Source organism: Ahaetulla prasina, chromosome 1 (assembly GCF_028640845.1).
Source record: "Ahaetulla prasina isolate Xishuangbanna chromosome 1, ASM2864084v1, whole genome shotgun sequence".
In the NCBI taxonomy this organism is placed as follows: domain Eukaryota; kingdom Metazoa; phylum Chordata; class Lepidosauria; order Squamata; family Colubridae; genus Ahaetulla; species Ahaetulla prasina.
This window is the reverse complement of record NC_080539.1, coordinates 80,541,283-80,568,103: the sequence shown is the minus strand read 5'-3', so window position 1 is coordinate 80,568,103 and position 26,821 is coordinate 80,541,283. Positions and strand designations below refer to the sequence as shown.

Sequence of the window (26,821 nt, the reverse complement as noted above, 5' to 3'; positions counted from 1 at the left end):
CATGCAGGTCTTTAAGAGTAATAACCAGGCCCCTCAACTGCACCCAGAAAGAAACTAGGAGCCAGTGCAGCTCCTACACCAATTATGGGCAAAGCTGTACATGCTGCTGCATTCTGGACCAATTGTAATTTCTGGATGTTCTTTAAAAATGGTCCTATGAACAGTATATTACAGTCATTGAACCAGGAAATAGCATAAGGCATAAGTGACTGTGAGCAAGGTCTCCTGGTCCAATGTTGTGCAGAACCTGGCACACAAACCTTTACAAAGGTCCCTGGCTGGACTTGCCACTTGCTCGTCAAGAATGGAATGTTTGTTTTTTGTTTGTTTGTTTGTTTACATTTATACGGAATGGAATTCCGTATATGAAATTCCATTTATATAATGGAATGGAATGGAATCAGGGATGGCATTCAGCCAGTTCGGACAGGTTTGGGTGAACCAGTAATTGTGACCTGTGGTTGGGTGGGGTGGGCCCGCCCCCGCCCCTGCCTGCCCGCCCACCCTGGGGCTATGCTGTCCTATTTAGCTGCATTTTTTAAGCTGTGCACATGCATGCAAGCATGTGTGAGCAAAGCGCATGCGTGGAAGGCACACGTGCAAGCGAAGCTAGCGCGCAAGCTCACATTTTCGGTGCTGGGGTAAACCGGTTGTTAATTCATGTGCCACCCATCTCTGAATGGAATGGAATAGGGCAGAGTAGAGCAGATCAAACTTTATTGTCACTTTGAATGTAACACTAATCAGTATACATTAAAATGAAATTTTGTTACATAAATACAAGATTATGTATATACCCCAATATATACCACACACAGACACACATATAGATACACACACACACAACCACATAACCATGTGAATAATGCATTGGAATTATATTGAATATCTTTTTTAAGAAAAAAGATTCCCTGACCAGTTGCTTTGTAAAGAAGTCTGCAGTCTGATAATCAATCACTCCTGTTACAGTCATAGAAATAATAAAGTTTGTAAATATTTTCTGCTATATCTTTGATTAGTACTGTAGAGTCCAGAGTCTTATGTTCTAATGAAGAACTTGGTTAAATAGTGAAAGAATAGAGGCAATGTACAATGAGAGGGACTTTTGTTTAATCATTTTAACATTTCCATATCACATTTACGAATATTGATGCTGTATAAATGATCAAGATACTAGCTTCTAATTTTTTTTAAAAAAATGCTCCAAAGGAAGAATGTCTAACAAAAGCAGTACTGAAGAAGTGATGAAATGTATCACCACTTTTTGGAGAGACTTCTCCATCCCAGCCATAATTCACCATGATGATACCATGAGGAAAAGGTTGATCCACTACATTTTAGATGTGTCCCTGGATGTTCAGAAAAATACATATGGGAAAGAGTGGCATGTTAAGATTCTGGATGTCAAAACTAAAACTCAGTTGTAACTAATGAATTTGGTAGCCTTTCCCAGAAATTCAGTGTGATATAAACAGGGGCTACTTTTTAATAGCAAAAAAGGGACATTATAATGGTATAGTGATACATCAGTACTCATCATTAATTGGTTCCAGGAGGCACAATGTGTGTAAAAAACAATAAGTACAGAACAATTTTTTCCCCATAAAGAATAATGTATTGAGTCACAAGGCAGCCAACATAGACAAGTTGTAGCTAGTTTATTGAGTACCAAACAAACAATGAGTACCAGGACAAAATTTTCTTTTCAAAATGCGTTGAGTACCAAATTGATGAATTTTGAAGTGGTTGAGTACCAAAAATTGCCATATTTCAACCTGTCACTATTAGATGTGCTTAAAGATGAGTTCTTACATCAATAAAATAAATACTGTTTGTTGGGAATATGCATGGGAAATTTGTGATGGATGCGATGAAAACTCCTCATGTGTACACAGACAAGTCTTCAAGTCATAGATAGTAATTAGGAAACCTTTAGTATGCAGTAGTATGGAAACAGTTCATAATCCAAAGCATAGTTGCATTGAGCTTTATCCATATAGAGCCAATACCACGCCTAATAAGAAAGTACAGTAATTCATGACAGCTGAGATAAGAAACATTTAAATATTGCAACATGTTAATGGAGGCATCACCACAAGAATTAAATTTTATATTCAGAAGGGGGCCGTAATGCCCATCCCTCCTGTGTGCATTAGTATTTTTGGCATCAGGCTCTTATTTTTATGTAATATTGCAAATGCAATACTGCAGTGCTATGGGTGAGACTTTTAAAGATTTCTCTTTAGGGTTCTTTCTGTCACAGAGTGAAATACTGCTAGTATTGTAACTAATAATTAGCTATGTTTAGTTTTTTTAACTAAACATAGTTAATGATATTCTGCATAAGGAATTTAGTTTAAAATCAGAATTCAAAAACATTTCTTCACTTGCTTGGATATTTTTTTATAGCTGAGGATTCTCTGATTGTTTCTAATTAGTGAAATGTTTAAATCTGTCTTGCTCTGTCTCTTGTTGTAGAACATGATGCTTATTTTTACTTATTGCTGTATATGTGAATTTAAACAATATGAGAAATCTTTCATCCAATGTCATACAAAGAAGCATTAACAAGAGCAGTTCTATATTAATTAGGGATTAGTTCTTTAAAACAACACATGTGATGTATTTCTTTTATCCAGCTAGTTGAAATGCTGCAATCTTAATGACAAAAATTCAATGAAAGGTTGCTTAAAATTGGAAGACCTCTGTTTAAAAGAATTGCATATTAGGCAGTAGTTGGTAGATAGGGTGAGAGGATAAGAAAAGAGAACAACATGTTGGGGAAGGGCCTTTTTCCTTTTATTAACAATTCAAATTTAGAATAGAGAGTAGATATAGGAGTAGATCTAGGAGATATTCATAGATATAAGAGTTAGATGCAGTGTCAGATAAGCCATAGAAAAATATTTGTGATCATTCAATAAGGGAAAGTTGTGACACCACAAACTGAATTGCAAAGAATGGAAATATATTCTTCACTGCTGAAAAATAAAATTCAACCCAAAATGCTGCTTACTATTTGGAAGTTTTTACTCCCCATTATTGAAACATTTGGTAGAACGTGGAAAGGAAAAAAGAAAGGATGGGACCAAAGCAGGGGTGAAATCTAAAAATTTTCCCTACCAGTTCTATGGGTGTGGCTTAATTGGTGGGCGTGGCTTGGTGGTCAGATGACTGGGTGGGCATGGCCAATAACAATAAATAATAAAAATAATAAAGTATACAAAATAATAAGAGGTACCAAAAACCAACTTTCACACTTTACACACAACACAACAGAACTGATTTACACACAATGTAAAAGCAGCTGCACTTCACCCAAAATGGCCCGTGCAACCAGCAGGAACCTCACACAGCCACAAAAAGCTCAAAAACCAACTTTCACACTTTACACGCACACACAACACAACACAACTGACTCACACACACACACAAAATACCACATACAGCTTTGTGAGATTTTGTGTGTTTGTGTAGTTAGAGTGAAACACTACACAAACACACCAAGTCTCACAAAGCTGCACAAATATTTTATTATTTTATTTTATTTTTATTTTATTTATATTTTTAGATAAAAGCAGTTAAATTTAAAACTTCCTTTTAAATTTAGAATAGAATTTTATTGGCCAAGTGTGATTGGACACACAAGGAATTTGTCTTGGTGCATATGCTCTCAGTGTACATAAAAGAAAAGATACGTTCATCAAGGTACAACATTTACAACACAATTGATGATCAATATATCAATATAAATCATAAGGATTGCCAGCAACAAGTTATAGTCATACAGTCATAAGTGGAAAGAGATTGGTGATGGGAACTATGAAACGATTAATAGTAGTGCAGATTCAGTAAATAGTCTGACAGTGTTGAGGGAATTATTTGTTTAGCAGAGTGATGGCCTTCGGGAAAAAACTGTTCTTGTGTCTAGTTGTTCTGGTGTGCAGTGCTCTATAGCGTCGTTTGAGGGTAGGAGTTGAAACAGTTTATGTCCAGGATGCGAGGGATCTGCAAATATTTTCACGGCCCTCTTCTTGATTCGTGCAGTATACAGGTCCTCAATGGAAGGCAAGTTGGTAGCAATTATTTTTTCTGCAGTTCTAATTATCCTCTGAAGTCTGTGTTTTTCTTGTTGGGTTGCAGAACCGAACCAGACAGTTATAGAGGTGCAAATGACAGACTCAATAATTCCTCTGTAGAATTGGATCAGCAGCTCCTTGGGCAGTTTGAGCTTACTGAGTTGGCGCAGAAAGAACATTCTTTGTTGTCCTTTTTTAATGATGTTTTTGATGTTAGCTGTCCATTTGAGATCTTGCGATATGATAGAACCCAGAAATTTGAAGGTTTCTACTGTTGATACTGTGTTGTCAAGTATTGTGAGAGGTGGAAGTATGGAAGGGTTTTTCCTAAAGTCTACCACCATTTCTACAGTTTTGAGTGTGTTCAGTTCCAGATTGTTTTGGTTGCACCACAAGTTAATTTAAATTTAAAGTTAATTGCTATGTCTAAAAAAATGAAACTCTTTAAAAAAACAACCCAATTAACAATTTTTTAAAGCTCCCCCCCAGTTACTTACCCAATTCAAAGGACAAGGCAGGCAGATTGAGTTGCTCACCGATGAGATGGATTGCAGGCAGGCAGATTTGGTTGCTAGCTGATGCAAGCCAAAGCAAAGCAAGGCAGGAGCGAGCCCGAAAGAAGCAGCAAGTAAGCAAGTGGGGACCGGGCGATTGGGTGGGCATGAGCGGGGGTGGGTGGGTGGGCAAGGATTTTTGCTACCGGTTCTCTGAACTACCCGCCCCCATCGCTACCAGATCGCGCGATCCAGTCCGAACTGGGAGCATTTCACCCCTGGGCCAAAGTACTGTTATCTCTGTTTTCATACTCTGTTTTCATACTATGTTATATCTCTGTTTTTATACTATGCTCAGGTTCATGGGTTCATTCATTCATTCATTCATTCATTCATTCATTCATTCATTCATTCATATTTTTCATTCCTAGACTGCCCATTTCCTTCAAAGAGGTTTAGAATTAGATGCTTGTCTTTTTTTTCTCTTTAGATATTTACTTTTACTTCATTTGCACTATTTTAAAGCCACAAAGGTACTTTTGGTTTTTTTGTTAAAGATGTTAGAGTCCAACTCCAAGCAAATTCGAAACAACATTGTCTATTAAATGACCGGTATAGCCTTTTAATTTAAATAATAGATAACATCTTAGGGACTTGTTTTTTTAAAGGGGTTAAAGAATACTTGTTTTTTAAAAAATCAGGAAAGATTTATAAAATGGCTCGGGCAACCAAAGCTAAAAGAAGAAAATAGTTACATCTGGTTGCAGTTACTGGACTTTTGCTGACAAAGATTGATTGATAGAGTATTTGGACTTTGTTTTTCTTATTCTAAAAGATAAGTTATGCAGAGAAGAAAGAATACGTGTTATTTGGAGATGGCGATAAGCTATTAAAATTATTATTATCTGCTGGAATGAAGGGGAAAGTTGCTTTTTGTTTTTCTTTCCTTTTTTCTTCTCTGTTCCTTTGTCACACACCACCCCCACTACCGCCTTTTTCCTTTTTTTTATTTCTCTGTTTGTATTTTTTGTAGTTAGTGTTGTATTTTATTTTTTATATATGTAGTTTTTAATACATTTATCTGGAAAAAAAAATGATAGAAAACACATATCAGCAATCCACTGCTGCAACTGAACAATTATGACATAAGCCTTTTAATTGCTATTGCTGGTGGTTTTTCTTGGCTGCTCCACTATATATGTTATTTGTACTTTTGCAATACAGTTTTTAGGAGGGATGCGGTGGCACAGTGGCTAAGATGCTGAGCTTGTCGATCAAAAGGTCGGCAGTTCAGCAGTTTGAATCCCTAGTGCCACGTAACAGAGTGAGCTTACGTTACTTGTCCCAGCTTCTGCCAACCTAGCAGTTCGTAATAAATGCAAGTAGAAAAATAGGGATCACCTTTGGTGGGAAGGTAACAGGTTGTAGAGAGTGTGGTGGTATGGCAACTACCCCAATACCTGGATGAAGCTGTCTATCTAGACCCTTTCCAGTCCGGCTTCCGGCCCGGATATAGTACGGAGACAGCTTTGGTCGCGTTGGTGGATGATCTCTGGAGGGCCAGAGACAGGGGTTGTTCCTCTGCCCTGTTCCTATTAGATCTCTCAGCGGCTTTTAATACCATTGACCATGGTATATTGCTGCACCGGTTGGAGGGTTTGGGAGTGGGAGGCACCGTTCACTGGTGGTTCTCCTCCTATCTCTCTGACCGGTCGCAGATGGTGTTGACAGGGGGGCAGAGGTCGACCGCGAGACGCCTTACTTGTGGGGTGCCACAGGGGTCGATTCTCTCGCCTCTCCTGTTCAACATCTATATGAAGCCGCTGGGTGAAATCATCAGTGGCTTTGGGGTGAGATACCAACTGTACGCTGATGACACACAGCTGTACTTCTCCACCCCAGGCCACTCCAACGAAGCTGTTGAAGTGCTGTCCCGGTGCTTGGAAGCCGTACGGGTCTGGATGGGGAGAAACAGGCTCAAGCTCAATCCCTCCAAGACGGAGTGGCTGTGGATGCCGGCACCCCGATACAGTCACTGGCCCCAATGGAAAGGGTGCGCAACTTGGGTGTTCTCCTGGATAGACGGCTGTCGTTTGAAGATCATCTGACAGCCGTCTCCAGGAGAGCTTTTCACCAGGTTCGCCTGGTTCGCCAGTTCGCCAATGTCACCCCTTCCTTGATTGGGATGCCTTATGCACGGTCACTCATGCTCTTGTTACCTCTCGCTTGGATTATTGCAATGCTCTCTACATGGGGCTCCCCTTGAAGTGCCCTAGGAGGCTTCAGTTAGTTCAGAATGCAGCTGCGCGGGTGATAGAGGGAGCCGCACGCGGCTCCCATGTAACATCACTCCAGGCTGCACTGGCTACCTATGGTCTTTCGGGTGCATTTTAAGGTTTTGGTTACTACCTTTAAAGCGCTCCATGGCTTAGGGCCTGGGTACTTACGGGACCGCCTACTGTTACCTCACGCCTCCCACCGACCCGTACAGTCACACAGAGAGGGACTTCTCAGGGTGCCGTCCGCCAAGCAATGTCGGCTGGCGGCCCCCAGGGGAAGATCCTTCTCTGTGGGGGCCCCTACCCTCTGGAAAAAACTTCCCCCTGGCTTGCGCCAATTGCCTGACCTTCAGACCTTTTGCCGCGAGCCGAAAACGTATTTATTTACTCACGCGGGCTTAAATTTTAAATTTTAAATTTTTTAGATGAATTTTAAGGGGGTTTAGATGTTAAATGTTTTAAATTTCGGCCAATTATATAATAAGTTTTTTAATTCTGTTTTAAGTGTACATTGCTATTGTTTTAATTTTGGCTGTAAACCGCCCTGAGTCCTTCGGGAGAAGGGCGGTATAAAAATCTAATAAATAAATAAATAAAAATAAATAAATAAACAGTGTTCCGTGTGCCTTTGGCGTTTAGATGACTAGCCATATGACCACTGAGATGTCTTCAGACAGCACTGGCTCTTCAGCTTTGAATCGGAGATGAGCACCGCCCCCTAGAGTCAGGAATGGCTAGCACATATGTGTGAGGGAAACCTTTACCTTTTAATAAAGTTTTTACCTTGTTTTTAAGTTTTATTAGCCACCCAGAGTCATGGATTTGAGAGGGGCTTCTATATAAATTGAATGAACAAACAAACATTTCTTTGGCCATTCCCATGTACATAAACCTGATTGATTCTAACAACTGGAGAGACAGCCAGATGCAGCCTTAGCATGTAATAATCAATTTAAGTTTGTATTAGAATTCCTATAAATTCTATCTGACATTACATTAAGATGTTAATGTTCCAGCTCTTAAAATGTCATTTTACATGACAAATTTTAAATTGATACCAAAGACAAAATGAATTTTAAAATTTCATATTTCAAAACTTAAGCCAGCTAAAACTTTGTTGCTATATTATCTTAGCCTGAATGTAGAGTTCTGCAGTATGAGAAAGGAAATTCTCATAAGGTTAAGGTCCCTATGTTAGAAAAACTGCATCATTTAACCTATTAGTGTATCAGCTAGATAATATTTTGTGTTGGCACACTCTCTTTAAAAATATATTATGTAAACTAATTTTAAAAACCTCCAAATATCTAGCTAGGTAATATAGTATGTGGATAGTAGTTGTCTACATTAGGTGTAAGCAAAACAAGGATTGGACTTGTGTCATCTTTGGCCTTGAGCCTGACAACACTTTAGTAATATGAGAGGTGTGAAAGAGCGAGAGGTTGGCTGGGTTTATGCAACGTGCTAAATCAGAATATTTAACCATGTTTTATTAAAAAAAAATAGTAGCCTATTTAACATGTAACACTAAACAACAACAATTAAATTCACGTCTGTTAAGTCAAAGCAAATACATTTCATTATGATTAACATTATACAAATGTAGAACATTGGTAGTAAATTTTGGGGATTTCCATTTAGAAAAAAAAGTACTAGGTGCCCATTTTGCCAGATTTTGAAAACCTGAACACAAACATTTACATTTGTCATTTTGTATGTGACTGTTGCATTGTAAACTTTGAGTTACAATGTTTTATAAAAATTGTAATCAACTAATAATTTGGTTAGTTAAAATGAATAATAATTCTGAGACACTATCAATTACAAACTACATTTAAATATCTTAGAAAGAATTTAATTCAAAACAAACTCTTCAGGAAGTTTCTATTGCTTTGGAGTAAAAGGACGCACTTTCTTTTTCTCCAAGTGTTTAATTATGTAACATCTGCATTGCATTATGTCTCTTTAAGTATTTGACTCTTTTTGCTTGTGTTATCTGTGCGGGAACAAATTTGGCATGTCGTTTGTTTACTGATCAACAATAAGGGCCACTCAACAGCTAGAAACTTGGTCATAGAAGTTAATGTTCTGATAATATCTCGGGCTTCTTTTATATTTTAAAAAGTTGTCTTTAAAACATTGTTCCAAATTCTTAACTTAAAAAAGGAGATCTGTATTGTGTCTACGATGGTTTGATCTTGAGGCGATTTGAATAGCAAACTTTTGTAGTTGCTCAGTTCAATGGCGTCTCCCGTCTGTAGCCTGTAGGCTTGTGTGGCCACAGTAAATCGGTTTATTTTATTTCTAATTGTGGGAACAGCTTTAGACCTTTATGCTAATATTCATTTTTTTGAGAATTAGCCATGTATTGTTGCAGCCACTGTGCTGGAGGAAAAATGATACTGTAGTATTCATTCAAAATGTTTTTAATTTCAGGAAACATTTAACGTTATATTTATTGGTGACAAAAGCAATTACTATTCTACAGCGGTGGCTTTTTTTAATTAATTAGGCTTATGAAACTTTTTAAATAACAAATGAGAATTAAACATATAGCTTAGTTTATATAGTTTTATAAAAGATCTTTTGCTGTCCATATATTATCTTTGGGTCCTATAAACAAAATGTTTGTTTTAAGAAATGCTTGTTGCCTTCTCTAAGGTTCTTCAAAGAATTTGAGGATTTTATTTTCACTCTATTGAATAGCAATAGCACTTAGACTTATATACCACTTTACAGTGCTTTACAGCCCTCTCTAAGCGGTTTTACAGAGTCAGCGTATTGCCCCCAAAAATCTCGGTCCTCATTTTAACCACTTCGGAAGGGTGGAAGTCTGAGTCAACCTTGAGCCTGGTGAGATTTGAGCTGCCAAATTGCAGGCAACTCGCAGTCAGCAGAAGTAGCCTGCAGTTCTGCACTCAAACCACTGCACCATCATGGCTCAATAATAATTATAGAATATTACTTCTTAAATTATGTAATAACCTGTTTTGTGCCATATAAGGGTTTTTTGGGGGAGGATTAATCTACCTTGTATTTATCTTCACTGATACTTGTCATCCTGAACAGAGCACTTTCTGATTATTTGTTACCTGATTCTTTTGTACTCTATGACTGTCATTAAGTGTTGTACATGTTATACCTTGATGAAGGTATCTTTTCTTTATGTACACTGAGAGCATATGCACCAAGACAAATTCCTTGTGTGTCCAATCACACTTGGCCAATAAAAAAATCTCTTCTATTCTATAGAATATGAAGATGAGGTCTTCCTAAAACAGTGTAGCTGTTGCACATTTGCACATGATAGCATACAATTTCTGCATCAGCAATAATGAGAAGCAATAATATAATGTGGAGGGCTGAGAACTAAGAAGGCTGCAACTATCTAAACCCCTAAGGTGTAATTTGTCTCCTCTTTTTATGTTTTTGTGTGTGGTTTTTCTCCTTTCTCTAGTGATTTTTATTTTATGTATGTAGTTATAAAAGCACCCAAAGAGGTAGTAGTAAAATATATTTGACTATTTTGGGCTGCTTTAGGCTGAAAGGTCACCAAGCTAAATTATCACAAGTTATTTATTTTATTTATTTATTTATTTATTTGTTCGTACTTTTATACCGCCCTATCTCCCTAGGGACTCAGGGCGGTTTACAGCCAAATAAAAACATATATATATACAGAATAAAACATTAATTTAAAAAACTTATTAAATAGGCCGAATATTTAAAATAGAAATATAAATAATAAAACCCCATTAAAACCAGATTTAAAATTTAAAAATTCTAAAAATTCTAGTCCAGTCCTGCGCAAATAAATAGATGTGTCTTAAGCTCGCGGCGGAAGGTTCGAAGGTCAGGAAGTTGGCGAAGTCCTGGGGGAAGCTCGTTCCAGAGGGTGGGAGCCGCCACAGAAAAGGCCCTTCCCCTGGGTGTCGCCAGTCGGCACTGCCTGGCCGACGGCACCCTGAGGAGTCCCTCCCTGTGAGAGCGCACGGGTCGGTGAGAGGCAATCGGTGGCAGCAGACGGTCCCGTAAGTAACCTGGCCCTATGCCATGGAGCGCTTTGAAGATAATTACCAAAACCTTGAAGCGCACCCGGAAGGCCACAGGCAGCCAGTGCAGTCTGCACAGGAGAGGTGTTACGTGGGAGCCATGAGGGGCTCCCTCTATCACCTGCGCAGCCGCATTCTGAACTACCCGGAGTCTCCGGGTGCTCCTCAAGGGGAGCCCCATGTAGAGAGCATTGCAGTAATCCAGACGAGATGTCACGAGAGCATGAGTGACCGTGCATAGGGCATCCCGGTCTAGAAAGGGGCGCAACTGGAGAACCAGGCGAACCTGGTAAAAAGCTCTCCTGGAGACGGCCGTCAAATGGTCTTCAAAATACAGCCGTCCATCCAAGAGAACGCCCAAGTTGCGCACCCTTTCTGTTGGGGCCAATGACTCACCCCCAACAGTCAGCCGCGGCTGCAGCTGACTGTACCGGGGTGCCGGCATCCACAGCCACTCTGTCTTGGAGGGATTGAGCTTGAGCCTGTTTCTCCCCATCCAGACCCGTACGGCTTCCAGGCACTGGGACAGCACTTCGATAGCTTCGTTGGGGTGGCCCGGTGTAGAAAAGTACAGCTGAGTATCGTCAGCATACAGCTGGTACCTCACACCGAAACCACTGATGATCTCACCCAGCGGCTTCATATAGATGTTGAACAAGAGGGGCGAGAGAATTGACCCCTGAGGCACCCCACAAGTGAGGCGCCTCGGAGCCGATCTCTGCCCCCTCGTCAACACCGTCTGCGACCGATCGGAGAGATAGGAGGAGAACCACCGATAAACGGTGCCTCCCACCCCCAATCTCTCCAACCGGTACAGCAGGATACCATGGTCGATGGTATCAAAAGCCGCTGAGAGGTCTAATAGGGCCAAGGCAGAGGAATAACCCCTATCCCTGGCCCTCCAGGGATCATCCACCAACGCGACCAAAGCCGTCTCAGTGCTGTATCTGGGCCGAAAGCCGGACTGGAACGGGTCTCAGTTATCATTTCTTTTGGTGTCATTTGCATGGTTTTGACCACTCATCTTACTGTTTGCTTTTCCATTATTCTTGTTTTTACTTCATTGCAAGAAAATAGAATTGGACAAAGCAATTTAGGCCAAGGTGCCCAATTCCTTGCTCAGGGCAGAAATCGTTTTGGACCAATAGCTACATATCTTCTTTTTAAGCAACCCAGCTAGGAGAAGTTCAGTAGAATTGGTTCCAGCGTGAACTGTTCTGAAGCTTTTTAACTTTGAATCACAAACTACAATTTAAACCTTTTCCTTTGTCCTGGAATATAGGTCACAGAGAATAGGTCTTAAACTTGTTTTATGTGACATCATCTCAAGTATTTGAAGAATGCTGTGGTAGCCTCTCTCTGTCATCTTTTCTCAAAGCTAAACTTACCCAGCACTATTATTCCCTCTTCACAGGACTTAGTTTCTAGTTCTCTGCTCATCTTCAGTCCTCTTCTATGAACCTGTTGCAGTTTTTCTGAATCCTCTTTAAAATCTGGTGCCCTAAAATGAATTTGAACACAGTATCTTAGTCAGAGTGAAGCACATCAGCGTTGACAATTTCACTTTCAATCTGTTATGGAGGATATGGGTTAACTTAGATCAACTCATACCAGAAGCTAATTTTGAGCACAGTTGTGTGATTATATCTGTTTCTCTACCATTATTTGCATATTTCTGCTTGAAAGTATTTGAATTCAAACATTAACTACTCTAGAATGAACAAACTCTCTCACTGACTGAGAATGTCTTCTATGAACATTCTGTTTTAATGAGCTCCAAAGAGAACATAATACTTACTCATTTAACATAGAAATGGAAAAAAAATTATTGCTATATTCCTGTTTATTAGCCATTTTGGTACTCGTTCATTCATGGTTGGCAGCCTCATTTAAATTTAAGAACCATCGTGTCTGGAAATGATTTTTGTATCATGTGTTATCTCTTCTGCGCTGGTGAGCATCTTTAACTCCAGAGCTCTAGGCAATGTTTTATTGTTATATATTTGTAATTTTTTTTATTTAATGTCAGTTCGCAAGAAAAGCTTATCCAACTACTAGAATTCACATTTTGTTTTTCTTTTTAAAAAAATCATGGTGTCTTTCCCAGTTCTTAATCTTAGCTGTTCATAATTATCTACTTTATTTTTCCTTTGAAAGCATTTGTACATTTGTCTGTTTGTTTGTTTTTACAAATGGCCCAGCATAATTATTAAACTGCACTTGGAAATATGCTACTTCCAACAAATAAAATAAATGTGTAACCCCAAAACACTTCTTGTAAAAATAAATCCTTCGTGTTTCTGAAAATATGTCAATGGTTTTTTTTATTAAAGTTCAGAAGATAGTGTCCTTGATGGAAAGCTAAACCTCAGTACTTGTGCTCTCAAACATGTTTATCAGGAAGAAATGAAAGCCAGGGACTGAGAGATGGTATTAGGCCAATTCATTTCTGCCAATTTTATTTATTTATAGCAGTCTTTCATCTTCTCTTTCCATAAGACATTGAAGACATAGCTCTTTCCCCACAGACATTTGGGTTAGATGGAGAGAAAACCTTTGCTGTTGTTGTTGTTGTTGTTGTTGTTGTTGTGTTTTAATGTCTGGGGATGTTGTTTATCCTTGGGTACTGGGAGTAATATGCAGTGAGGTTTTCTGTGTTGTACTCCTTGTAATCCACCCAGAATCATTTGTATGAGATGGCTGGATATATTAATTAATTAAATCCTCATCTCAATGAAATGGACAGAAGGAATAATCTTGAGTAACAGGAGGAAAAAGCACTACCAAAACAATTTTAAGATACTGTTAAAGATATCTGAGTCTCGGGCAGAAATATAACTTGAGAAAGTATGGTCTTACGCAGCCAGAAGGCCCTCCCCCGCCCTCTCACTGCACCGGCAGGGCTTCCCCGCGCTAATGCAAAGCCCGCCAAGTTTGCACCATCCGGTATAATGTGAAAAAAAGAAAAAAAAAAACAACTCGAGTATAAGCCGTATATACTCGAGTATAAGCCGAGGGGACGTTTTTCAGCACAAAAAACGTGCTGAAAAACTCGGCTTATACTCGAGTATATACGGTAATTAAATCCTCATCTCAATGAAATGGACAGAAGGAATAATCTTGAGTAACAGGAGGAAAAAGCACTACCAAAACAATTTTAAGATACTGTTAAAGATATCTGAGTCTCGGGCAGAAATATAACTTGAGAAAGTATGGTCTTACGCAGCCAGAATGAGCCCCTCTGTTTCTTTCTTCAATTTTCTTGCTCTAAGCCATTTCCTGCTCTTAGCCATAATACTTTGCCTTAATCTACTGGCCATATAATACTTTACCTTAACTCAGTCAAACTGGTGGTCCATGGGCTGGATGCGTCACGTGCAGGCCACGCCCACCCCAGCTCGGCAGAGGGGGAGAACATCACAAAACATCAAATGACAGCAATATGACACAGCGAGTTTGATACTTGTGCCTTACCTGGTTCTCTCTTCTCTTCTTCATTCAGTCTTTCTTAAAGGCTAGTTTGGTCTCTTTGATATTTTGTAAATCTTCATCATATACTAGCATCTTCTTCACTGTTCTTTTTACTTTTTCCACTGTCTGGTGTACTTGCAATATTCCAAGCCCTCCTATTTTCCTTGGTAAATAGAGTCTGTCAGTATTGCAGTGTGAATGAATGAAGGGTATGATTCATTGTTATCATTCTTGTGGTCTTCCTATCTAGAGCTTTTAATTCTGTTTGAGTCCAGTCCACTATTCCAGCTGTACAGTATATCTAATGATTGGAACTGGCAAGGTGTTAATAGCCTTGATGGTATTTTCTTCACTAACTTTGGATTTTAAAATTTGCTTCCTTTTTATGATATACTCACTTCTAACCTTCTTCTTGATTTCAGTGTGCTTGATGATGTTAGCTTGAACAGTGCCCAGGTATTGTTGTGGTCCACCAACAGCCTGCAGAGCTGGCAGTGGAGTTGGACATTGAGGAGGCTGAGGAGGAACATGGACCAGTCCGGGAGGCTAGGGGAGGCTCGGACAAGGGCTCTGCATCAGAGGCAAAGATGGGGCCAGGGCCATCTGGGAGTTATGCACAGACTCCGGACCCTCCAGAATCAGACATCAGAGGGGCAGAGGAACAGGAGGAGCCTGTTCCTTGTGCGCGCATGCGCAGAGCTGCCAGAAGGCAAGAACAGTGAAAACAAAAGGGATGACTCGGGAGTAAGGCCTTTAGATGATTGGCCCCTCCCTTAAGGCTTAAAAGAGGAGCAAAGGCACATGGGCCCTTTGCAGGAAAGCAACATTGTTAATTCTGTTCCCAGTTGGCATCTCTGTTTGATTCTGGACTCTGTGTGGCTTTGCCAAGTAGGTCTTTGGCAGAGTATTAAGGGAGATAAAGGTTGGTGATTATCCCAAAGGACTTCTCCTGAAGGACTTTTTGCAACTAATTGGGACTCAACTGTGAATGAAAGTAATTCACAGTTGTTGCAATAAAAGAGGTTTTTGAGACTACTCATGTGTTTTGATGACTCAGTAAGCCTAGGTCACAACAGGTATTTGTAGTTATTGTCTTCATCCAGATTCTTGATATTATTACCATAGAGCATCTCGATTCCTTCAGGTTTCATTATGTTTCCTCTGTTGATGACGAGGGTGACACATTTGTCAGTCCAAACTCTATTGCAATATCTTGGTTGTATATATGGACAGTATTGAGCAGTGATTCTATTTCAGCTGTTTTTCCATACAGCTTCAGATCATCCATGTAAAGGAGGTGGTATAACCTGGCAGATGTGTATTATATGATAATACACATCTGATAAGAGTTGCCTTATCAGGGAGATGGGGAGAATTTAAATTCAATGAAATAAATAAATGTTTAATAGCCATGATTTGACTGGATCAGTATTATTGTCAGTGCAGTAGTGGTGATAGTGAGTCTCCTTGAAATATTCCTCTCTTGATATTAATTTCTTCCAGTCAATCACCATGGACCACTATGTCTTCTGTAGCGCCACTAATTTTTGCAAAAAGCTGCTGATGTTTCTTCTAACTCCTATCATTTCTATGCATTTGATTCATGCGACAGACAGTCAAATGCCTTTTTGTAATCATTTGGTTGGTCTTCTTTCTCTTGCAGTTTTCCAAAATTATCTTGTCTGTTAGGATATGATCTTTTCTTCCTCTGCTCTTTGGGTAATTTTCTTTCTGCCCATGTAGAAAGAGTTTTTTTCAACCAGACACTGCTGGACAGCTTCAGTTATCACATCAGTTAGCAATTTGAAAGTTGTTGATAATTGGCCTTTAGTTGCATGGTGCTGCCTTTCTGATAGGATATTTCATTATTGGTAACAACATTGCCAAAAAGACACTAAGAGTTGTTAATCTAATCTTGTATAGCTTCTAATCTTGTGTAGTAGTAATATTGTACTACTAACTAGAGCATACAAAACATTTGCTAGACCAATTCTTGAATACAGCTCATCTGTCTGGAACCCGCACTGCATATTGGACATAAATACAATTGAGAGAGTCCAGAGATATTTTACGAGAAGAATCCTCCATTCCTCTACTCACAATAAAATACCTTATGCCACCAGACTCCAAATTTTGGGCTTAGACAACTTAGAACTACACCGACTTCAGTCTGACCTAAGCATAGTACATAAAATTATCTACCACAATGTCCTACCTGTCAATGACTACTTCAACCACAACAATACACGAGCAAATAATAGATACAAACTCAAGGTAAACCACTCCAAACTCGATTGCAGAACATATGATTTCAGTAACAGAGTGGTCAATGCCTAGAATGCACTTCCTGACTCTAGTTTCTTCCCCAAACCCCCAAAACTTTAAGCTTAAACTGTCTACTGTTGACCTCAACCCATTTCTAAGAGGACTGTAAGGGGCGTGCATAAGTGCACCTGCGTGCTTACCATCCCTGTCCTAATATTCCCTTTTACTTACTCTTTTCATGTATCTAAATCATGTGTATACTTTTACCTGTTGTCTTATGATTGACAAATAAATAAAAATAAGTTTTGCTAGATGTTCACCATTCTTCAATTTCACCTCCTTGCGGTATGTTGTTAAACTGCTTGACAGTCCTTGGATGTAGATCAGCCAGATATTTCAGCAACAATCCTGCCATTCATCTTTACCTGGTACTGAATAATTCTTAATCTTGTCTTTTCTCCACCATTTCTGCTGTTATTACAAATAGTTCTCTATTTACAGCAATTCATTTAATGACTGATGTTACAACTGCACTGAAAAAAATGACTTATGACCATTTTTCACACTTAGGACCATTGTAGCATCCACAGGGTCATGTGATCAAAATTTGGATGCTTGGCAATTGATTTATATTTATCACGGTTGCAGTGTCCTGGGGTCGTGTGATCGCCTTTTGCAACCTTCTGATAAGCAAAGTCAATGGGGAAGCCCAATTCACTTAACAATTGTTTTACTACTGTAACTGCAGTGAGTCACTTAACACCTGTGGCAAGAAAGGTTGTAGAATGGGACAAAACTCACAATGACTATCTCACTTAGCAACAGAACTTTTGGACTTAATTCTGGTCGTAAGTCGAGGAATATCTGCATTTTTTTTTCATTTCAGCTTTTTTTTAATCCGCTTCCATTATCCAAGCTGCATTCTTGTTGTATTTCTTTAGTTGTCCCATAGTGGCAACTAGATCATTACTGTTTCCATTTTTTGTCAAGTGTTCACTGACTTTGCATTAATGGATTGTTAGAAAAGTTACCAATTTGATTGAAATTAGAGATTCTAGTTATAGCATGGGATTCAAGCTTCATATCTGCTCGTCTTCCTGACTATAGCAGTTATTAGCTGCTTTATTATTTATGTGCTTTCTTAATGTTCCTTGTTTCTAGGTGATATTTCTTGATCTAAGTATTCTTTTTCAGCTTCATTTCTTTCATCTGTTCTATCTTATGTGTATCTGATCTTTAGCTTTAACTTCCATTTTGGTGGTGCACTGCTTGGCTTTCATTCTTGTTTGTTGATTTTGCATCCAGGATATTAAATTATACCTGCAGCCATGCTCGACATTAGTTGGCTTGTTTCTTACAGTTATTTGCTGCTTATATATGATGTTACATTATGGGCATCTTTTAATACTTGTGCTAGCTGTTTCTTTGGTGCAAGCGTCAATACCCACAACTTTATTCTGTTGCTTTTGTGCTGTTCAAGATATCAGTTATTCTTTGTTTCAACTCTTTTTTACTAAGAACACTATGTTCTTTCTGAGGAGAGGGCAGAGGAGAGAGTGCCTGGTTTGGGTCAGTATTACTGCTGCTGCTGCTGCTACTACTACTACTACTACTACTACTTTTCTCCTCCTCCTCCTCATTTTTATTATCATTTGTTGTTGTTGTTGTTGTTACTATTATTATTATTATTATTCATTAAATATGAATCTCAGTCAACTGAACATTCAAAAAGGCATCACAAATACTATTGACTGGTGCTAATGGTTGATACGGGTTACTGCCAGCATCCTAGGTATCAACCAAATTCCTTAAGATGTACGATTTTTCCAAATAGCACAGTTTTTTGCAGTTCTGCTGGTGTTATTGCAGGAAGCTGCAATACGTTGATGTACCTTATAAAATTCTTGGACATGGTACCAAGTGCCCTGATGACAATGGGTATCACTGTTATATGTTTCATCCATAGCCGTGTAGTTTTGATGGCCAGGTTGCGATATTTCATGATTTTTTCCAGTTCTTTTTCTTCGACTCTGGCATCTCCTGGTACTGCAATGTCAATAAATTGTACGTTTTGGTTTTCTACAACTGTGATATCTGACGTGTTGTGTTCCAAATGACGATCCATCTGTATTCGAAAGTCCCACAAGATCTTCACCTTCTCATTTTCTATAACTTTTTCCACTTTATGTTCCCATGACTTTTTGGATAAGGCAAGTCGTAGTTTTTACATAATGACCAGTGGATTAATTTAGCAACTCGGTCGTGTCTAGCTTTATAATCAGTTTGTGCAATTTTGATTACAAAGCTAGACACGACCGAGTTGTTGTTGTTATTGTTGTTGTTGTTATTTGATGTTGTTATATTAGCCAGGAGATTGCAATGCTATTGCAGAGTAGTAGTATGGCTGCCAGTGTACCAGGTTTGTTGTAGGACACACTCACACACTTCCCAAGGTGCACCACAGTATAACAAGCTTGTCTTATACCAGAAAGAAAGATAAATGGTTCTTCCTGCAGCTTTATCCTAAGCCTCCTCCCTTCCATGGAGCCACCTCATAAATTGGTGCTTTTACCAAGAAGGTTAAAAGCTGGCAACAATTTGACTGCCTGCACAGAGCACCAACTCGTCTCTCCATCATAGTGGTACCTATTCACATAGAACATGCTTTTGAACTGTTAAGTGGACGGAAATGAGTGACGGGAGCTTACCCTGCCATAAATGCTAGGATTCGAACTCGAACAGAGCAGAGACCATCTCCAGCATCATTAAGCCACTGTGCCACCTCACCTCCCTTCTACTACTGATTTGACTCCAGATCCGCCTCTAGAGTTTGAACTATTTCTGGCATTGGTTTGATTTCTTTCCTTGGATAGATCTTTGCAGTTCTTCGAATTCTGTTTCTGCGAATACTTTATTTCATATTATAAAGTGACATTGATGTGCTGGCCTCTGTTCCATTAAATGACTATAAATTACTTAATTTGAGGCAAACTTCAGTCATGTTACATATTATATTAATTATAACAATGCAATTAACTTTCATATTTTAAACAATGTATACACTAACCATAGAAAATCTCCAGCAGCTTCTGGTATTCAATAAAAGAATGTCCCTGGAACTCAGTGGCTACTTCCAGCTCTATTAATATATGAAAGCTACATTCAGCATCAGGGTATTGGAGAAAATGCTTTATAAACTGATTTTAAAAATTTATTGAAAATATGGATAGCATAGAATAACATGTGAATATATGTTGCATGAATGTAGATCAGATTTATGCTGATAGCGTAGTTCTAAATGAATTACAAATACCATCAGTCAGTTATGACAGATTGATGAGTCACTTAAATGAGGGTAAAATATTATTTGAAATATGTTGATTCACTTCCCAAATTATTCTTTGCCTGGTTGTGTACTAATTATTTACCTGAAATATTGATTGCTACTCTTAATCCCAATGAGATCAAAGGAATAATAGAGCATATATGCTTTTAAAATAGCATATTTTCATCTTGTGGAACGGGTTTTTTTTTGTAGCAGAGACACTTAGAAATTTCTTTAATATATTCTGCACACGTTTTCTTTAATCTTCACACAAAATTAAAAGGTGTCAGATGTATTATTAAGCTGAGTCAGAAACCATCATTTTACTATATTTATTCAATATAATTTGTGTGTTACAATGTTAATATATATTGCTAGTCTATGTATGATATGCTGTATGCTAAATGATAATAAATAATGCGTATTACAAATTTATGATGTGAATGCTGGAATACATATTTGCTAGCTATTATTTGGAAAATAATACCTTTTTCTTTTCCCTGACAGGTTGTCAAGTTATTAAGCAACAAAAGATCACAAGCAGTTGGTATATTAATGTCCAGTCTTCATTTAGATATGAAAGATATACAGCATGGTAAGCGAGATACATTTTTAATTAAGTGGTTTCTTATTTTCCTATTGAAAATAATTTCTGGTATTTTAACAAAAGAATAACTTTGGATAATAAAGTACTGTTTTATATTCAACTAATAAATCTAGATATTTCAATTAAATAGTCTAGATCAGGGGTCTCCCACCTTGGTCCCTTTAAGACTTGTGGACTTCAACTCCCAGAGTCCCTCAGCCAGCAAAGGGACCAAGGTGGGAGACCCCTGGTCTAGATCTTACATATATCCCCAAATCTACCTCTTTATGAATAATTTACTGACATTTCACTCTCTGATATCTTTCTCCCTGAAAGGAATTGTGACTGGCCTGAAGGACAGAATTTTCTTTAGTTTGTACAGGAAGGATTCCTACGTAAAACAGAGTGTTGCTGATTGCAACTTTCAAAAACTAGGATTGTAATTTAAAATTGGATGACTTTTAATTATGATTAACATTTTGTCAATTAAAACTGAAGTTTCATTTGTTTTATCTTGCAATAAATACTTTTTAAAAAACATCCCGAAAACATGCACCTTTGGAGGTGTCTATAATTCTTCCCTCCCCACTTAAAGTTAGCTTTGCAAAAGGTGAAAAGTGGAGCTATATTTATATTTGGAGTATTCTTCTTGCCTCCTAAGGTCTTATAATAGATTTAAAGCAGATGGAAACGAGTGGCGTAGTGCTAGCTTACCTATTAAATAAATATGGTTTCGAGTATGTTGCAGACTTCATAAATCATAAAAACATCTTTCTGGCTTTTCTAACCTACCTATTTTAATTGTGAATTCTGCTTGCTTTTTGTGTGTGTGTGTGTGTGGAATAAATTCAATACAGTGCAAATATTGGTGCACCCTGTCAGTCTGTGAGCAATTTTTAATTACAATTTACGCTTTTCTTATGTTGTTTTCATGGTTACTAAACTTCCTCAAGTTGAAGCATTTAGGCTGGTAGTCATAGATCGAGGCGCCAGTACTGGCGCCAAGAAGTACTTGGTATTTCTAAAGCTGGCAGATGTAGTTCAGTTAAGTCATAGAGTGAAATCTGAAAACAATGATATGGTCTTTCCTTCAGTCAAATATTCAGCTTGGTTTGAGTTAATAATGAGAACCTTATGAACAAAGGAGTCCGCCTAACATCTGTGTCTGTGGTAAAGCCAACACAAGTTGATTGAAAATTTGCTTGCTTAACATGCAATGCTAACAATAATATGGCATGAATGTCACTCATTGAAGAGGTTAGGATTAAGTGCAAGTAATTGTTCTGTCCTATGAAATTTCCTGCAGCGTTTCCCCCCCCCTCACTTGAGCTTAGTACTTAGGTTTTTGTCTTGATGAATGTGCATATTTAGGAAGAACTGTTTTTTTATTTATGTTATTTATTTGTTTATTTTTGTTAAATGGAGTGAGGCAGTAATACAAGGCATTTGACAAGGGCTGTTCACAAGCTGTTGTTCAGGATTTCTGAACATAGAAAAATATATGGATTGTAGATGAGAAAATCAATCCCAAACAGATATATCCATTTTCTTATATATCATTATATGCTATAAATAGCCTTCTATTTTCCATTTCCCATTGCTTGAAGCCCTTATTCAAGGATAAATAAATTAACCTGGAGTCTTTATATTTTTATAGCTGGAATATTCCTCCTGTCCCCAAAATTTCTGGACAGAACTGCTGTCCCTGATCTAAATCAAACACTACATGTAACTGGATATGTAGAGACAAATGAACGTCCATTTTCCCCCCCCCCTCAGATTAATTTTAAAACTGGAAAGCCCCAAATAATTTTATGCTAGGTACAAGGTAGGACAGAGCCTTTTGTTCTGTATTTCTGAGATCTTGTCATCACTTGCTCAATGTCAACCCACCAAAGTCCAGCTTGAACAGATGCATTTGTGAAATATACTGGCTCTTTCTCCAAATTTTGCTATTCTTTCCTTAAGGATCAGGTAAGTGTGTATAACTAGCAATTGGACTTAAGACTGTTCCACCAGGCTGTGCAAAAACACAAAATTAACTCCAATGATAATTTAAATAAAATGTAAATGTAGATAGTGCTAAAATTTAATAGACATTGCTATATTAATTCATCAGAATGTTTAATCTATAATTATACTTATAGCCTTTTGAAACTAGTTTATCCAAGAAAAGGCATTCTAGTTAGGTGAGAATACAGCAGGAGGGAAACTAAATTCAGATTGGGATCTTCTAGCTTGATTCCTATAAAAGAACCTGAGTGGTAAATCTGAATAATAGCAAATTCAGTGGATTTAGGTTGCTTTTTAGCTGAGTATGTCCAGATATATTATTTCCTCCTTAACAAGCAAAAAAAGAAAGGCATGGGATGTCACATAAAAAGCATAGAAAAAAAGATCCCCACTTTCTCGGCTCCTTGAATAATTTGTTAGCTAGTACTTTGTTACCCTGTTTCCCCCAAAATAAGACATTCCCTGATAATAAGCCCAGTCGGGCTTTTGAGTGCATGGCAATAAATTATTTATTTCAGGATTCAAAAAAAATATAAGACAGGGTCTTATTTTCGGGGAAACACAGTACTTTGGGGAAAATAATAAAAGATTGTGAAGAAAACTCAAAGGTGTGTCTGGACAGAATTTCTAAACTTTTTTGGAAGAACAGCCAGCGTATCCCTAATAACGTGAAGCTGTTTTCAATCCATTTATTTTCATTGGTCAAGTCAGAACAGTAAAATCATAAATAAAGAGGAAATGCTAGCAGATCCCTCTTCAGGTATCATATTGAAGCAATTGGAAAACAAAAGTACGAGGAGGCTTTTAGATGAAAAAGAATGTTTAAATTAAAAAAAAATCATTAAAGGCACATCTACCTTTGCCAATATACTATACTTCTGTGAAAATGAATTTCAGTTTATATTCCAATCAGAATCATATGGGATGAACACTATTCCAGCTCGTTCCTAATAATTCCCCCCAGATATTAGCAAAATCTGCCATCATCCTGCTTAGGTTTGCAATTGATGTTTTAAATGCTGGGAAAAATTTAAAAAGTACTATTAACACATGTCTTATTACATGTAAATAAATCTTTACTTTATTGGATCTGCTTTTTAAAGAATGTCATGCATTCCTCATTTTAAAAATGTTGATGTTCTATAATCCTGAAAATTGTAATATTGGCTAGGAAATCTTCAGTCACTCAAATTTGGTCCAACAATATCTTTTCTCCCAGGCAAAAAAGAAAGCTGAACAAATCAGATCTAAGAATGAGACAGAGACATTTATTCCTTGAAATGTCTGTTAATAAGTCTACTTCCTCAGTGTAAACTAATCCAACCCATTGCATAAGGATGAGGCTGAACATACATATTGTCATGTCACTGAAGGAAACGGCTTTGAAATTGGACCATATTTTCTTAAAATAGGCAATTAGAGGTAAACAATAGTTAATGCAGAAACTTCACATTTTCAGCATTTCATGGTGGGATAGGGTGAAATCTTTCCCTGGATTTTCAGGGATGGGTAGAATTTGAAGAATTATTTATTTATTTATTCATTCATTCAATAAATAAATGAAGAATGCTTAGAGCGTGGCCTTATCTTTGTAGTATTTGTTTTATAATTGTTCCATGCCTATATTTAGGCAAACAGAGTCTCAGGAAAATATACAAACTCCTAAAGAAAAGCATTAAAACAACCCTGTACAAGTTCCTAAGGAGTCAGTGTTACAGGAACCAAAGCTGCATCTCAATTCCAACAAACTCCAATTGAAAACTCTCAGTTTTTTTCTCAATTCTCAAAGCCTCATACCCAACTATAAAACTGGTTCCACATCTTCAGAAAACAGAAGACTGTGGAGAGACTTGGAGAAGATTTGGGTCAGGAGATTTTGAGGGAAAGTAGAATATTTGATTATATCAGACAGAGTCCTGATGCTCTTTAAATATTAATTAATTAATTTATTTATTTTGTACAACAATATATGTAGGTATCATACAAAAAGATTATATAGTAAATAAACATATATATATATATATATTTTAAAAAAAGAAGACAATAGACGATAGAACCACTCTATTTTTGTTGCGATTATAGGATCTGAAGGATTTCAGGTTTGATTTGCTAGTATACCCAGTTCTTCTGGGAAACCTTTAAGAAGAAATTTTCAGTCGCTAAATCCTGGTTACTAACATACATGTATTATATCCTCATCAGATAAACTATATTATTGCTGGGAATTATGGTTTGGTTCATTGCAACAAGTTAACAACTTGCAACAAGCTAACAACTTGCAACAAGATTCTCTTAAAATGTGGATTAAATGAGGCATTGTGCCATATGAAAACTTCATGTGAACAGATTACTTTGTGTAAGCCATATGGGTTATGTTTCTTTATTATTGTATTTCCTAATAATGAAAAATCATTCTTGTTCATTACCATTTCAAAATCAAAAAAACCTTTAAAAAAAAAAAGTGATAATAGTTACTTTTATTGAGTCTTATTTATTTCTCATTCACCTATAACACCCAATCATAGTATTATATATGTAAACAATGAACAAAGTATACCATTCTAGTTTGGACAACTAATATAAATTAATGCCGTTTCAGATGTAAATTTGAAATACAGTAGATTCATCTAATAGATGTGTGCAAATCAGTGAAGACTGATTTAAGGTTCAAAGCTGGCAAATTCTGATTTGAATTTGAATTTCAAAAGCACCAAGGCTTTATTTCAATTGGTGCAAGATGTGATTTGATAACGTTTCAATCACAGCATTTATTGGGGAAGCATCAAAATGCCTGCAGCTGCTTTAGTTTTTGGCAAAATAGGATAAAAATGGTAGATGTTTTAGAAGACTTTAATCCTGTTTAGTTTCAGCCAGATAGCTTCAAGGATTTTGCTACAATAAATTTCCAAATCATTTCCCCTGCATTTCCTTTAAGGTAGAGATAATATCCAGATAATAAAATAAATAAGCAGAGGGGCCGGGATAGCTCAGGCAGTAGAGAAGCCTGTTATTAGAACACAGAGCCTGCAATTACTGCAGGTTCGAGCCCGGCCCAAGGTTGACTCAGCCTTCCACCCTTTATAAGGTAGGTAAAATGAGGACCCAGATTGTTGGGGGGGCAATAAGTTGACTTTGTAAAAAAATATACAAATCGAATGAGACTATTGCCTTATACATTGTAAGCTGCCCTGAGTCTTCGGAGAAGGGCGGGGTATAAATGTAAACAAAAAAATAAAATAAAAATGAGAATGTAGCAACTTGGCTCAGTAATAGTCTGTAGAAGGCTGTGCAAACTTCAAAAATGTTTCAGGAGAAGCATTTTGGACCTTGAGCAAATGTGGCTTCTCTCTATTATTCATTAAAATAACTCTCCCTATCCCATCATAGAGGGGGGAGGGTCCATCTGCTGTAATGAGTTGTCTCAAAGGTGCTTTTTCAAAAGGCAACTGGACTTCCTTTGTTTTGCTTGAAGACATTTCACTTCTCATCCAAGAAGCTTTTTCAGTTCTGCTGAAGAACTGAAGAAGTTTCTTGGTTGAGAAGCAAAACATCTTCAAGCAAAACAAAGAAAGTCCAGTTGCTTTTGAAAAAGCACCTTTCGGATAATCATTACCTGGATGACTGATAATCTCCATAGATTTTAAGGAGCTGATTCATTTTAGTTGAAGGTGCCACAGTTTTTTCCAAGCTCATTGGACCAATGTTGAGAGTGTCTGATTTCAACTAAAACTACATTTTTCAAAAATTATTGTAAAAATAAGTTCTTGCAAAAGACTAATAAAGACCACCATCTTCAGGCCCCCAACTTTTTTAAGCTAATAAACTAATAATTTCTTTAAACTATTAAGCTAATAATTTGGCACAGCTCATTGTCCATTTTCTGGGATTAAAGAATTATTTGCTGTTCTTCACATGCTGTTCTACATGCAGGATCTAATTCAATAAGTATTTTTATGTAGATCAGACTTTTCCAGGTCTGAACTTCAAAATTTGGCTTTATTAGTTGAGAATTCTTAGAATTGTATTTTCAAGCTAGACTGAAGTAACACTTTGAGGACTGATAATATGAATGCCTATAAATCAGCAAAGATCAAAACAAGTTTTTTTTAAAAAAAATTGTTTTGATGAAATAGTGAAAATGAGAATAGAATTAAAAAGCTGAAGAGCTACTGACTAGTCACAGACCTAAAAGGAATAACATAATACAGTATGATCCTCTCTATTTCATGCAAACCTACATATCTAAATACATTCTAA

General features: G+C 37.5%; 1 protein-coding gene across 1 annotated transcript in view; it reads left to right on the top strand.

The window, feature by feature from the left end:
• The window catches only part of FMN2 (formin 2), a 224,110-nt gene that overhangs the window by 83,759 nt on the left and 113,530 nt on the right, over positions 1-26,821 (top strand). Inside the window, exon 7 of the mRNA XM_058165778.1 lies at positions 20,473-20,560. Coding sequence (XP_058021761.1) covers positions 20,473-20,560 — 88 coding nt within the window. The remainder of the gene's footprint in view (positions 1-20,472; positions 20,561-26,821) is intronic.